Genomic DNA, 13686 nt, shown 5'->3' on the forward strand with positions numbered 1-13686 from the left:
TTTTGCTGAATTCATTTATTAGTTCTAAGGCCTTTTTTAAAAAGTTTATTTATTTTGAGAGAGAGAGAGCACATTTGAGAGCGGGGCAGAGGCAGAGAAAGAAGGGGAGAGAGCCATAAGTGCAGAACCCAATGTGGGGTTCGATCCCACAACCGTGAGATCATGACCTGGGCCAAAACCAAGAGTCAGATGCTTAACCAACTGAGCCATTCAGGCGCCCCTAGGCCTTTTTTTAAAAAGTTTATTTATCTTGAGAGAGAGTGCATGCATGAGCAAACATGAGCAGGGGAGGAAGAGAGAGAATTCCAAGCTGGCTCTGTGCTGTCAGTGCAGAGCGTGATTCAGGGCTCAATCCCATGAACCATGAGATCATGACTGGAGCTGAAATCAAGAGCAGGAGGCCCAACCAACTAACACTCAGGCATACCTATCTAGGACTTCCATAGCTGGATGGAAGGTTGTTGCTTTTTTTTTCTTTAATGGCCCAGAATATGGTCTGTCCTGGCATAGGTTCTCTGGGCACTTGCAAAGAATGTATATTCTGCTTTGTTGGATAGTATTATATAAATGTTGATAAGATCCTGTTGTTTAATAGTGCTGTTGAGTTCTTCTATCTTCTTTCTGATTTTCTGTCCATTTGTTCTATCAGTTGTTAAGAGAGGAGTTCTGAAGCTTCAGCTATAATTATCAATTTGTCTATTTTTCCACTCAGTTTTATCAGTTTCACATTATTTCCTAGCTCTTTTGTTTGGTGCAAATGCATTTGTGATTGTTATGTCTTCTTGACACGTCAACCCTTTGTAATTAGGTAATATTTTCCTCTGTTTCTGGTAATTTTCTTAGTGAAGTCTACTTTATCTGATATTAATACAGCCACTCTGCATTTATTGGATTGATGTTTGCTTAGTAAATCTTTTTTTATCCTTTTGCTTTCAACCCACACATAACATTGTATTTGAAATGAGTTAGTTTTAAATAACATATATTTAGGTTATATATTTTTGTCTGCTCTACCAATCTCTGTTGTTTAATTGTATTTAGACCACATACATTTAAATCAATGTAATTAGAAGGGTGCCTGGGTGGCTCAGTCAGTTAAGTGTCTGACTGCAGCTCAGGTCATGATCTTGTGGTTTGTGGGTTCAAGCCCCATGTCAGGCTCTGTGTTGACAGCTCAGAGCCTGGAGCCTGCTTCAGATTCTGTGTCTCCCTCTCTCTCCGCCCCTCCCCTGCTCGTGCTCTGTTTCTGTCTCTCTCTCTCTCAAAAATAAACATTAAAAATTTTTTAAAATAACGTAATTATTGATATGATAAAGCTTAAGTCTGCCACTTGATATTTGTTTCTGTTTGCACTCTCTCTTTTTGTTTCTGTTTCTGTTTCCTGCCTTCCTGTGGTTTACTTAAATATCTTTTAGAATTCCATTTTGAATTATCTATAGTGTTTTTTTTTTTGAGAGAGAGACAGAGACAGAGAGACAGAGAGAGCAAGCAGGGAAGAGGGGATAGAGGAAGAGGGAGAGAGAAAATCTTAAGCAGGCTCCACACCCAATGCAGAGTCTGACACGGAGCTCAGCCTCATGACTCATGAGATCATGACCTGAGCCAAAATCAAGAGTTGGACACTTAACCAACTGAGCCACCTAGGCGCCCCTATAGTGTTTTTGCGTGTATCTCTTTGTATAGCTTTTTAATGGTTGATCCAGGATTACACTATTATACACATAACTCATCAAAGTCTACTGGTGTCAATATTTATCAGTTGGAATAAAGTGTAGAAACCTACCTCCCTTTATGTCCTTTTATCCTCCCCTAATTATAGTATAAATATCTAGATATCTCCTCTACATAGACCAAAAACCACTTGAGGCAGTGCAATAATTTTTGCTTCAAGCATCAAACATAACTTAGAAAATTCAAGAAGAGAAGGAATCTATTATATTTATCAGGATTTTGCTTATCATTTTCTTCTTTCCTGATATTTCAAGATTCCTCCTCTTATCATTTTCTTTCTGTTTAAAGAACACCCTTTAGTCATTCTTTTAGGGTACATCTGCTGGTGATAAATTTCTTAGTTTTCCTGCATCTGAGAATATATTCATTTCCCTTGCATTCTTGAAGAATATATTCAGATATCAAATTCTGGGTTGACATTGTTTTTCTTCCAGCACTTAAAAAAATATATTACTTATCCTGTTCTCCATGGTTTCTGATGAGAAATCTTTGATCATTTGATTTGTTTTCGCCCTACAGGTGAGGGTGTCTTTTTTCTCTGATTCTTCTTAATATTTTTCTTTGTCTTTAATTTTCAGAAATTTAATTATGATGTGTCTTGGTGTTGATTTTTTTGGGTTTATCCTGTTTGGAATTCGGGCAACATCTTGAATCTGTAGGATTTTTGGTGTTGTTTTGTTTGCTACATTTAGGAAATTTTCAGCTATTATTTCTTTAAGTACTTTTTTTCTTTTTTTAAAATCCCTACCCTCTTTCTCTTCCCCTTTTGGAACTACAATGGCATGGATGTTAAATCTTTAGTTATCATCATACATTCATCATACATTTCCCCAAGGCTTTCTTTTTTTAATTTTTCCAGTCTACATTCTCTTTCTTGCTTAGATGCAATAATCCTATTGTTCAAATTTACTTATTCTTTCTTCTATCCCCTCCATTTTGCTGTTGAGCAAAACTCTAATCTTAGTTTAGTCCCATCTACCTTGGTCAGAATGGGAAGCCCTCCTTGGCATGAGTAGAAGCAGAAGAAAACTATAAGAAAATATAATTTAACTTGTATCTTCTACATATAGAAGGACTTTTTAACAGTTAAAAATAAAGGTAGGTAGGGGCACCTGTGTGGTTCAGTGAGTTAAGCATCCAACTCTTGATTTCAGCTCAGGTCATGATCTCATCGTTCGTGGGTTTGAGTCCCATGTTGGGCTCTACACTTGTAGTGGGAGAGATTCTCTCTCTCTCTCTTTCTCTGTCTGTCTCTGTCCCTCCCCAGCTCAGTCTCACTCTCAGTCCCTCAAAATAAATACATAAACTTAAAAAAAAAAGAAGGCACAGTGAGAAAACCTAAATAGATTCAAATACTCAAAAATTCAAATTTCTGTAACATCCTGAAAAAAATCAGTAACAGATTTCATAGCAAATGGCAAAAGGTATGTGCCACATATATGACAGCACATAATGTTTCTAACATATAAAATGAGAAAAACATCAATTCACCAAAGAAAAATTCGCCAGAGGAAATAAAAATAAGCAATATAAATTAAAACAAAATTTTAACACATTGCTATTCAAAGCAAGTTAAAGATACCATTTTCTGCCATCCAATAAGTAAACTTTTAAACTGTGGATACCCAATGCTGGTGACAGGCAATGCAAATGCATACTCAGATAAGAGGTCTATGTGATACAACCTCCTGGATGTGAGCTAAAATTCTTGGAGGAATTTTTCCTTAGGAAATCACTCAAAATACCAAGACCTACTTTTGCAGCAGTATTATTTACAACAGAAAAATCATCATTTATCAAAGTATGTCTTGAGGGATGATTGCATAATTAATCATCATCATTAATGTTAATCCAGCATTCACCTTGAGCTAGGGAACACTGTCCCCTTGACAGCCCCTTGACAACCCTTTGATGTTAAGTCCCTTATCATCCCCATTTTACAAAACCTCAGAACAGATTTCCCTGGTCACATCCTGCTCCTGGGAATGGTGGAGATAGATTCTATCCTGTCTCTGTCCAACCCCCAAGGCCATCTTCCGGGCAGTTAAAAACAATAGTAATCATGAGGGTGTTTTTAACAAAGTGTAGACATGCTTATTATATGATGCTAAACAAAAAAGGCAGGTCTAGAATCACTTTATGATTTTAAGTGGAAAGAATATAAAATTGTTGTAAAATGCAGCATGCAGAGAAGGAAAGAATCGGAGAAGGAAGTGGTTTAGGGAGAGAAGGTGGACGGAGAGGCCATGGAGGCAGTGCAGGCATGAGGGGTGAGGAGTAGGAGTGGGGTGGAGGACTACTTCTGGTCCCTGGAGGCACTACTGCCACGAGCTAGCCTCTTCCATGCTCCCAAGGGCACCCTGGCCTATGCAGAGACCACCATTTGGTACAATCTATGATGTCATCAGGGGCCTACAGGACCCTGGGTCTCTGTCAACCAGAGCTCCCTGCCCTTCACTCCCCATCCCACTGGGGAAGTAAAAGCCACAATGTCCTCCAATTTGAGCAAATAACCAGTGGCACCTGTTCTGAGGACTGAAGTCAGATGAGCTGCAAAGGTCAAGGGAGCCAGGGAGGACATCTCAGGAACCCATAGAGTGATCAGGAATGGCAGCAGAGGACTCAGGATTGGTGACAGCCTCCCCTCCAGACTTGCAGCCTCCATTGTGAGGTCTTTGTTATCAATGGGGAAAGTAAGACAAGGAGAGGCCAATTCACTAGTTTGAATTGTGAATTCACTAGCTGTTTGTCACAGGGTGCTCTGCATGTCATCACAGGCCCTGTGCCCCTAGTAGGCCCCCAGAGCAGGGCCGGATGATGTGGGGATTCATGCTGCCTCTGGAAGCACCAAGAAAGGGCACCAGGAGGTGTTCTGTGATCAGACACTCTACAAACATCTGCTGCACTGAGGGAAAACATCCTTAACTGTTTCAAAGCCAAAAGATAGAAGGAAGGTTGTTTTTCACTTCCTGTGCAATTAAATTGGCTACTTGGAGCTTCCCAAACCCCAGTCCCTAGGAATCAGGAGCCTAAATTTAGACTGTCCTTGGAAGGTCACCAGATCACCCCTGGCTCTGGGTCAGTCGGCAGCTGCTCAAGATAAACTTTACTTTCTGCTGACTCAGGCCTTTCCCTCACACAATTAATGAGATCCTGCTGCACTTCCCCTGGGAAAGCAGAACAATAGCTGTAGATGAGCAGGTGGCCTTGGCTGGCACGCTGGTCTGGGAGCTCCTCTCCAGAGATCAGGGATTCATGGCCCTGCCCAGGCCTGGACCCCTCTGACCTCAGCCTGCAGGCCCTGGTCCACTATCTTGCCCCAACCTCACCGGGCTCCATTTGCCCCCCCCCCAGTCACCGTGCTCCTTCCCATCTCTGGACTATGACATGGAACTTCTTTCCTGGATCTTGGCTGAGCTGTCACCTCCTCAGAGATGGCTTTATCACTCTGCATCACACTGTCATCTCTTTACCCCATGGCCATGGGCACATCTGAAATGGCCCTACCCAGTTACTGGTTGAGGGCAGGAGCTTGCTGGGTGTGTTCTCCACCCAGAGACCATACTTGGTGCACAGCAGGTTGTCACAAGACCACCACGAGTGGAAGGAAGGGCAGGTGCACACTCACGCCCCTCCTAGGTCTGGGCTGGGCTTTCTCTGTGCTGCTCTGGTTCCACCAAAGGCCTAGGCCACAACCAACACAGTGGTGTTGGGATAGAAATCAGACTGTGATAGGTGGAGACTGAAGCTTTTCCATCAAGTCCCCAAGATACTATAAAGCTGTCCCCAAAGAAACAAGGGCTCACTGGGGCCACCCTGGGGTGCCAGGCTGGAGATGGACCCTGGGAGAGCCACGGTGAAGGAGGCAGGTGGGCAGGCAAAGGGGGAGATCCTCATGCTGGCTGCAGCTCCAAGCTGGCTGGAGGGGGTGACAGTAGCCAGAAGTCAGCCACAGATCACAGGAAGCGCCTTGCCACGGACAGATGCATGAAGATGGTCACTGTGTGGAGGCTCATTCCTGGATACTGATGGGGAAAACCACTAAGCAGAAGAACGGTTCTAACTTGGGCATCTGAGAGTAGGGCTGGGGGACAGAGGCAGAAAGACATCCAAGAGCAAGTGATCTCAGCAGCACAACTTAGAAGATGAGCAGCCCCTACCTGAGGGACACACACTGCAGGCAGAAGAGGCCACGAGTGAGAGCAAGATCTGCCTGAAGGCCTAGAGAAAGACAAATGTGGATGGAGCACGGAGTGTGTGCTGCTGGACTGGCCAGGCCCAAGGCAGGCAGGCAGGCAGGCAGGCAGGCAGACAGGCAGGCAGGCACACATCACCCTGGGCAGCTCCCAGGAGTCAACGCTTTGATCACTTTGTCATGTGAGCCATGACAGGTTTCAGGCAGAGTGTGACCTGGGAGAGGAGCCTGCAAGCATGGCCTGGCTGCTCTGAGAACATACTGAGTGGGCAAGGATGGGGTCCAGACGGCCTGAGGAGGCTACAGCAGTCATCCTGGGAAAAGAGCAGTGTGGAGCATGGTGGGGGACTTGGGCAAGGTCCCTGGACTCAGGCCCAGAGGGAGCAGGATTGGGAAGGGGGTGAGTGGTGTAGCTGGGCCCCCTGGAGTGGACAAAAGGAGGGGATGTCCAGGAAGGTCTGCGGGGTGGAAGGGGAATGGCCCATGAGTCTGCAGCGGGAGGGAAGCAGTGAGGTGATGGCTGGGAGGAGGCGGTGGTCCTCAGAGCCCCATCCTGTGCAGGGATAAGGAGGTTGGGGGTAAGGAAAAGGTTAAAACTTCTCCCCTCTCCCCACCTTCACACACAGGGCCCAACAAACTTGCCTTGGGTGCCTCTCCATGCTAGCTGAACTGGGCATTGGCCTTATCTCAGAGCCAAATGAGGGGGGGAGGAGAAGGAACCAGGTCCCAGGAAGGACGGATTTATCAAAACTCCTAGGCTGTGGCTGGCCTCAGTGTCAGGCCTTCTCTGTGGAGGGCCCTGTCCAGCAGCACCAAGCACCTTGGACCAGAGGAAAGAACCCAGGTCCCAGCCACCTCAGTCCAAGACATTACAGATTTTGCTGGAAACAAAAGGGCTGATGGGGAGTGGGGAGGGAGCTGCCAGCAAGGGGCTGGTGCCTTCATGGGGTTCTGGGCTGCAGGGTCTGTTGCCCCCACCTGAGTCTCAGGGGGACCCAGTGTCCATCCCAGCGGGCCTTTCGAGAAACGGCTGGGCCATTGTGCAGAAGAATGCCCGGAAATCCCGCGCCTCCCGCCTCCAGCGAGGATGGGGGCTCTTCCTCCTGGCCAGGAAACTCCAAGTTAGCTTCCGGAGGGTGGCCTGGGGCCTGGGGTGCCAGGGGTACCACTGCCACTGGTGGGAGGGCAGAGCACAGCACCTCTGTGTCCCTTGTGTTTCTCCTCTCTGAGGGCTAAAGGACGCCCCCAAGCCCCCCACCACAGGCTGCTCCTAGGAGGACAGCATGTTTGTTGAGTCACTGGAGAACACTGGGGACTTCCTGAAAGTGGTGTCGCCTGAGCTGGGCCTCAAAGAATGGGGGATGGGAAACATCTCAGGAAGAGCAGTAGCCAGCACAAAGGTTGGGAGGTCCGGGAATCCCCAGCGTCAGGGGCAGAGTGGGGGTCTCCGGAGGCGGCGGAAAGGCCCCTGTTCCACCTGCTTCATATTGGGGAAGGTGATAGAGTGGGCAGTGGCGCTGGGCAGGACCTTGGGTTGGAGACCCACACACGCCTGCCTGGACTTCTGGTCTCTGGGAGACACAGTGCCAGGACTCAGAGAGGAACTGCGCAGTAAAGGTGCAGAGAAGGGACTGCGGATGCGACTGGACTCCAGGGCGAGATTCCTGGAGTAATAGGAGGACAAGAGTCGGTGGACAAGAGTCTGCAACGCAAGCCTCTGCAAGGCGATGATGGTGAGGGGTAGAGTGGAGCTGGCTTGGGTGGTAGAGACCTTCGGGCTTATTCCTGGATGTAGCCGGAGAAGTTGGTGCAGTCATACAGCTCCCTGAAATGGAGAGGCTGGGACACAGGGAGTGGGGGCCCGCAGAGCGCGCATCCAGCTACCCCAGGTCAGTCCGGAGCCAGCTGTGGACAAGAGCCGGGCGGCGGCCGGGAGAGGAGTGGTCCCCGCGCCCACCGCTATCCCCGAGGCAGTTGTTTCCCTAACTCCGGATGCCGGGGGCGGCTGTGATTGGTTGAGGGTCGACGGCCGGTGCACGGATTGGCTACTCGCGGACCAGGGGCTGGATCCGCAGCGCAGGGTCCGCCCCCGAACCTTCAAATGGGAAGCCCCCACAGGAGGCGCCCGCAGTTCTGAGGCGGTGGAGCAGACTTGCTGGAGCCGCGGACGGGAGGCGGTGAGCCGGCAGTGAGCCGGGCGCAGAGGCACCAGGGCCCTCTCAGGCTACAAAGCCGCTCCACCGAGGCACCGCCGCGCCCTCCCGGAGGCCCGGAGGCCCGGGGGCCGTCGGGCGCCCATCTCGCCTTCAGCCATGGGGTCGGCCGCGCTGGAGATCCTCGGCCTGGTGCTGTGCCTGGTGGGCTGGGTGGGCCTGATCCTGGCGTGCGGGCTGCCCATGTGGCAGGTGACTGCCTTCCTGGACCACAACATCGTGACGGCGCAGACCACCTGGAAGGGGCTGTGGATGTCGTGCGTGGTGCAGAGCACCGGGCACATGCAATGCAAGGTGTACGATTCGGTGCTGGCGCTGAGCACCGAGGTGCAGGCGGCGCGGGCGCTCACCGTGGGCGCCGTGTTGCTGGCGCTTGTCGCGCTTTTCGTGACCCTGGCGGGCGCGCAGTGCACTACCTGCGTGGCCCCAGGCCCGGCCAAAGCGCGCGTGGCCCTCACAGGCGGCGCGCTCTACGCGCTCTGCGGGCTGCTGGCGCTCGTTCCGCTCTGCTGGTTCGCCAATATCGTGGTCCGTGAGTTCTACGACCCGACCGTGCCCATGTCGCAGAAGTACGAACTGGGCGCGGCGCTGTACATTGGTTGGGCCGCTTCGGCGCTGCTCATGTGCGGCGGCGGCCTAGTGTGCTGCGGCGCCTGGGTCTGCGCTGGCCGCCCCGACTTCAGCTTCCCGGTCAAGTACTCCGCTCCGCGGCGGCCCACGGCCAGCGGCGACTATGACAAGAAGAACTACGTCTGAGGGCGCTGGACTCGGCGGGGCCCCTCACGCCGGCCACTCCCGCAAGCGGAACGACTGGCCAGGGGCGTCGTGCATGGACCGCAGCCTATGCTAGGTGGTGCGGCGCACAGTCTCTGCGGAATGGCCGGTTCTGCGCCTGGACGCGGCGCACCGGCCGACTGAGACCTTTCACGCGCCCACAGCCCGTTCTCTTCTACGGCCACTAGCCGGGCCCTGCCCGGAACAGGAGCCACGCACTTGGAAGGACTTGCTCGGTTTCTTTTTCGGTGCGCAGAACTTGCTCCGATGTGAGTGGGGCGCGGGGTTCCTTAGGCTGAATGGACAATGGACCGAAATGCCGCTTTCCTCCCCAACCCTCAGGGTCTTGGATCCCGCCATCCTCCCCAGCGGCTCCTGCTGATTCCAGCCAGGCAGACGGAAAGCCCAGGGACCCCAGCCTGGACTGCCTGAGGGCTGTATACAACCGACCTTTACCCCAAGATCGGGGCCTGAGCCCAGGGGGCCTTGAAAGACTTGGCCTGGACCTCCCTGCCTCACCCTGGCAGCTCCCCAGGAGAGGCTTATGGGCACTAGATCCTGCGTGGGGAGCTAGGGCCCTGCCCTCCTTTGCAGCTTGGGGGGGAGGGTAAGAATTTGCTTAGTAAATGGTTTGAATACCCTCCCACCTGTGTCCTGTCCTCTGTCCAGTCACTGCCAGTGCCCAGCAGCACCCCTCATCCACCCACCCACCCACCCACTCCTCCCTGAAAGGCTTTTTTGGAGACCTCCCAGGGCTGTCCCTGGGACCCAGAAGATGTATGGCCTTATCCCTGGTCCTCCCTGCCACTCAATCACCTTCCCACTGGATGGGAAAAACAGCTACAGCTCATAGCAACCCAGGAAGGTGAGATCTGTAGTTAGAAGAGCCTGGGGCAGGAGGGTGATGCAGACCCCAGAAGAGGATGCAGGTTGGAAATTACTCCCCCATCCCAGGTCCCCCAGCCACCAGCCAGAGTGTGGCATTTTCAGATGCAGGAAGTGCTGAGGGTGGGCTGCCAGGCTGCTGGCTTTGAGGAGAGGCCCGGCTCCATGCACCACAGGTTGGGTGTTTTCCACCAGCGCTCTCAGGGTTTGCCTATCTGTGGATCACAGCAAATGACCAGACATCTGTAAAACACTGACTGGGACCTTTCAGTCAACAGTGCAGCAGGAACAGGCAACTCCAGGATGTGTGCTTGGCTCCAGCAGAGCTAGCTGTAGGTCCACAAGCACGTTGCTATGGGGAGGAGGCACTTGTGCAGGTTGCCCAGAGAGTGCCCAGGCCAGGCTCCAGACCCTTGTCCTGGCTCTTCTGCCAGTCAGCGCAGACTCTGCAGGGCCCGTACTCATGTAGCTTGCCTGGCAACCAGCCCAGAGTTGTACTGACCATTAGCACCTCTGTGCCAGCCCCTGCCAGGAGCACCCTGTGTAACCTTCCTCCTGTGAGTGGGACCCCTGGGAGCCAGTACTTGCCTGGGCCAGGAAGTCAGGGGTTGGGGGGGGTGGTCACAGGAGAACAGAGCACACCAGAGTTATCTATTGCAGTCACTGAGAGCTCCTTGCTTCCAGCCCCATTCTAGGTGCTTTGAATGAAAGCAGTTTTACTTCTGCCAAAGGCCAGGGCAAAAGACAGCCGTGGATGGGGGGAGGGAGGGATCTGTAGGGAGGAGCTCCAAGCCCAGGCAGCAGAAAGGCTTGGCATCTGCCCCCAACCCTGGCCTTGGGGACCCTGTTCAGAAATGCTTGGGCCAAATCCAGTGGCAAGCAGTCTCCCAAGCCTGGCCAGACTCCCCACTGTGGGGAAGAAGAACCCAAGAATATGGGCTCAGGACAGCTGCGACGAACACTGCTCTGAATCCCAGGGTTTGCAGCAGAGCCAGTTGAGTTGAACTATTGGGTGGCCTGAGCTCCTTGCAATGGGATGAGCTGCAGCGAGATGGGTCCCATAGCATAGAGGTCCTCAGTAGCCACCCCCGGGCCTGTGCAGCCAGGACCACAGAACAACCCTCAAATGCAAGAGTGTGTGAATCTGGGGCCTTGGCTCTTGGTGGGGCTGCTGAAACAAAGGTCCTTAACTCCTGGGGCCAGCCACACTGGTGTTTGGCCAGGAGTGCAGGCCCAAGGCTACATCCCACACAAGCCTAGAGCTTTCTGACTCCTTTGGGACCCAGGCATCAGCACAGTCCCAATGATGTGAATGGCCAAGGTGGGCAGTTTGAGGGCCCTGAGGAGTTAGGCTGCTGCTGCCTGACTCATGCCAGGCCAGCCAGGAACACATTCCATTTACTGGAGGTCAGGCAGGAGGAGCCAGCCTCCAATGCGGCCAACCTTTCCAAAGGTTATGCCCCTTTCCAAAGTTCACCCTTAGACCTAGCCACCCATGTCCTCAGTTCCAGGCCACTGGGGCTTTCCACCAACTTAAAGCCTACCCAAACCACTCTGCTTCCTCCTGCCCAGGGCCCCAGGCACCACACCCAGGTGGCTGTGTCACTCTAGCCTGCTTCCCTGGCACCCTCACTCCAGGCAGAACAGCCAGATAGCCTCAGACACTTATGTCAACAGCTCTCTCTTACCTAAAGGGCAGGAATGGCATCCTCCTTGCCTCCAGATTCCCTCAACCCTTGCCAGGGCTCTGGGGACATCTGGGAGAGTGGGACCAGCAACTGATCGCACAGCTCCCGACTGAGAACTCTTGCTGTTCTGAAGACTCCGAAAGTTGCCAAGGTCCTGTCCTGCTCGAACCTTCTGTGACCCGGATGCCAGTTAAGCCATCTCCGTCCAGGGTCCCTTAGCCAGCCACACCCTTCCCAGGTGAGGACTGTGCCCTTGCTATCTGCTTGACTCTCCCAGTAGCCTGGGGGTGCTGTGTGTCTATGGGGGTGCCAGGACAGGAGGTGCTGGAGGGTAAGATGATGGCTGTGGGACGGTGGGCCTGGCAGGGGGACACAGTCAAGAATGTGGGCTTGAGATGTTGCCAAGGCCAAGTGGACAGGAAGAAGTGATGAGAGAGCAGAGTGAGGTCCTGGCTGGCATCACTGGGCAGTGGTCAGCGCAGGAAGTATGTAGAGGCCCAGGTGCTGAGGCACCCGACATCCACCCCCCCTGCTTTCCAGGGAGCCTGTAGGCCACCGCCCCCCACATGCTGTTTACTGCTGGGCCTTGAGGTTACCCAGGACACAGGAAAAGGCTCCTCCACATCCACAGAAGGCTCAAGACAAAAACAAGTGCTGTCCCTATGACCAGAGCCAAGACTGAGGCACCAAAGCTAAAACAAACATTTTATTCCATTAAAAACCCACTGTGGGTGTCTAAAACCATGTCCATAACTTATAGTCTAAATAAAACCCAGTTAATATAAATTAGGAGAAGGAGGACGCATCAGAAGAAATCAAACTCTAGAAAAGAAAAAAAAAAAAAGTAAATTTCAAACAATTCTAACCTCTTTCCAAATTAAGCAAACTGCTCAGGCCTTGCCTCTGACATGCTGGGCTTGCTTCTGAGTAGCCTCCACCACTCACACAGGTGAGGAGTGGTGACCATGGGTGGAGGGCCGCCCCAGAACTGAAGTGCCCACTGGCCAGGTCCAGGCTGTCATTTGCTTGAGAACCTCCAAGGCCTCATGGCCCTCCACCACTATATCGCCCTGCAGACCCTGCCAGTGCCCTGTCCAGTCTCAGCCCCGTGGTACCTTCACAAGGTCTCTCCCCTGGCCTGGAACGTCTCCCCGTACTGTCCCCCCACCCACCTTCCTGGCTGGCTCACTGTGCACACTGTCATGGTGGCAGGGCACACAGCAGCAGTGGCATCACTGAGCAGGCCGCAGGGGAGGAGTATGCTTGAAATACCAGCCCCCCGCCCAAAAGCCCCCACTTGTAGCCTTTGATTTGGGTCATAAACTTACACCTTGCCCCCATCTGAAGGCTCAGTGCTCACTGTCCAAGGGTGTTAGCCCACTTCAGATGAGGAACCCGCCATAGCCTGGTGAGGTACCCAACAGACCTTGCTGAAGACCCGAAGGGTCTGAGTCCAAAGTTCCTCCCCAACACGAGCCCCTTTATGCCCTAGCCTACTCTGAAAGAGGGACTCTGGGGTCCCTGAGACCCCCTATATCATTCTCAGCAGAGCCCACTGGGGCCCTGACAGGGGAAAGGCACCTGCCCTCCACAGTTTCCAACTCACTATGGATGGTGGGGGAGCGGGAAAACCCTGGGCCAGAACAAGGGCACCCCTACCTCAGAGTCTTGACAAGGCCTGTCTACCACAGCAGTGGCTCCAGCCCAGGGCTCAAGGAGATGCAGGGCTGAGTATGAGCATCCACTGTGCGGGGGGGCCCTTCAAGAGAGATGGCATGAGTGGCACTGGAAAGAGCCCCGGCTGGTGAGCATCACTGTGGACTGCCAGTGACAGCCTCATGCTGGTGCAGGCCCACAGAGATGACATTTTATAGTTATCGATGAGTGGCTGCCAATAGCTTTGTTTTCTCCTAAGTCAAATGCACAAGAGCCCGGATAGGAGCCTCTGTGGGCTCTTGCCCAGAGCTTGATACAATGCTGCAAAAAGCAGCAAAGCTCCAGGTGTCCCTCCCCTGCCCCCCTCACCCACAGGGGTCACCCTCTTTCCCGGCAGTGCCAGGAGGCCTGCATTTCACTCACTGATGCCCAGCCCATAGTGTGGTCAGGAGAGGGTAAATGCCAGCTCTTGCTGAAGGAGTCCCAGGAAGCTTAATGAAATTAGCTCTTTCAAAAATGCCCCGTTGCGGCACTGCCGCCAGCC

At 52.5% G+C, this 13686-nt stretch overlaps 2 protein-coding genes and 1 long non-coding RNA gene across 7 annotated transcripts in view; 1 reads left to right on the plus strand and 2 right to left on the minus strand.

The window, feature by feature from the left end:
- LOC122232751 overlaps positions 1-4399 on the minus strand; it is a 56936-nt gene extending 52537 nt beyond the window's left edge. Inside the window, exon 1 of the long non-coding RNA XR_006210143.1 lies at positions 4255-4399. This is a non-coding gene — a long non-coding RNA (uncharacterized LOC122232751). The remainder of the gene's footprint in view (positions 1-4254) is intronic.
- Positions 4400-7671: 3272 nt separating this feature from the next.
- On the plus strand, positions 7672-9556 carry CLDN5 (claudin 5). The gene is made up of 2 exons (XM_042962099.1): positions 7672-9161; positions 9256-9556. The coding sequence occupies exon 1, from the start codon at positions 8239-8241 to the stop codon at positions 8893-8895; it is 657 nt and encodes a 218-aa protein (XP_042818033.1). The 5' UTR covers positions 7672-8238; the 3' UTR covers positions 8896-9161; positions 9256-9556.
- Positions 9557-12177: 2621 nt separating this feature from the next.
- CDC45 (cell division cycle 45) overlaps positions 12178-13686 on the minus strand; it is a 33582-nt gene continuing 32073 nt past the window's right edge. For 3 of the 5 annotated variants that reach the window (XM_015541803.2, XM_042961854.1, XM_007091576.3), the window contains one exon: positions 12178-12308. The gene's annotated coding sequence lies outside the window, so the exon portion shown is untranslated. The other 2 variants (XR_006209812.1, XM_042961853.1) reach the window with 2 other exon arrangements.

The sequence above is a fragment of the Panthera tigris genome, chromosome D3 (genome assembly GCF_018350195.1).
Source record: "Panthera tigris isolate Pti1 chromosome D3, P.tigris_Pti1_mat1.1, whole genome shotgun sequence".
Classification (NCBI taxonomy): domain Eukaryota; kingdom Metazoa; phylum Chordata; class Mammalia; order Carnivora; family Felidae; genus Panthera; species Panthera tigris.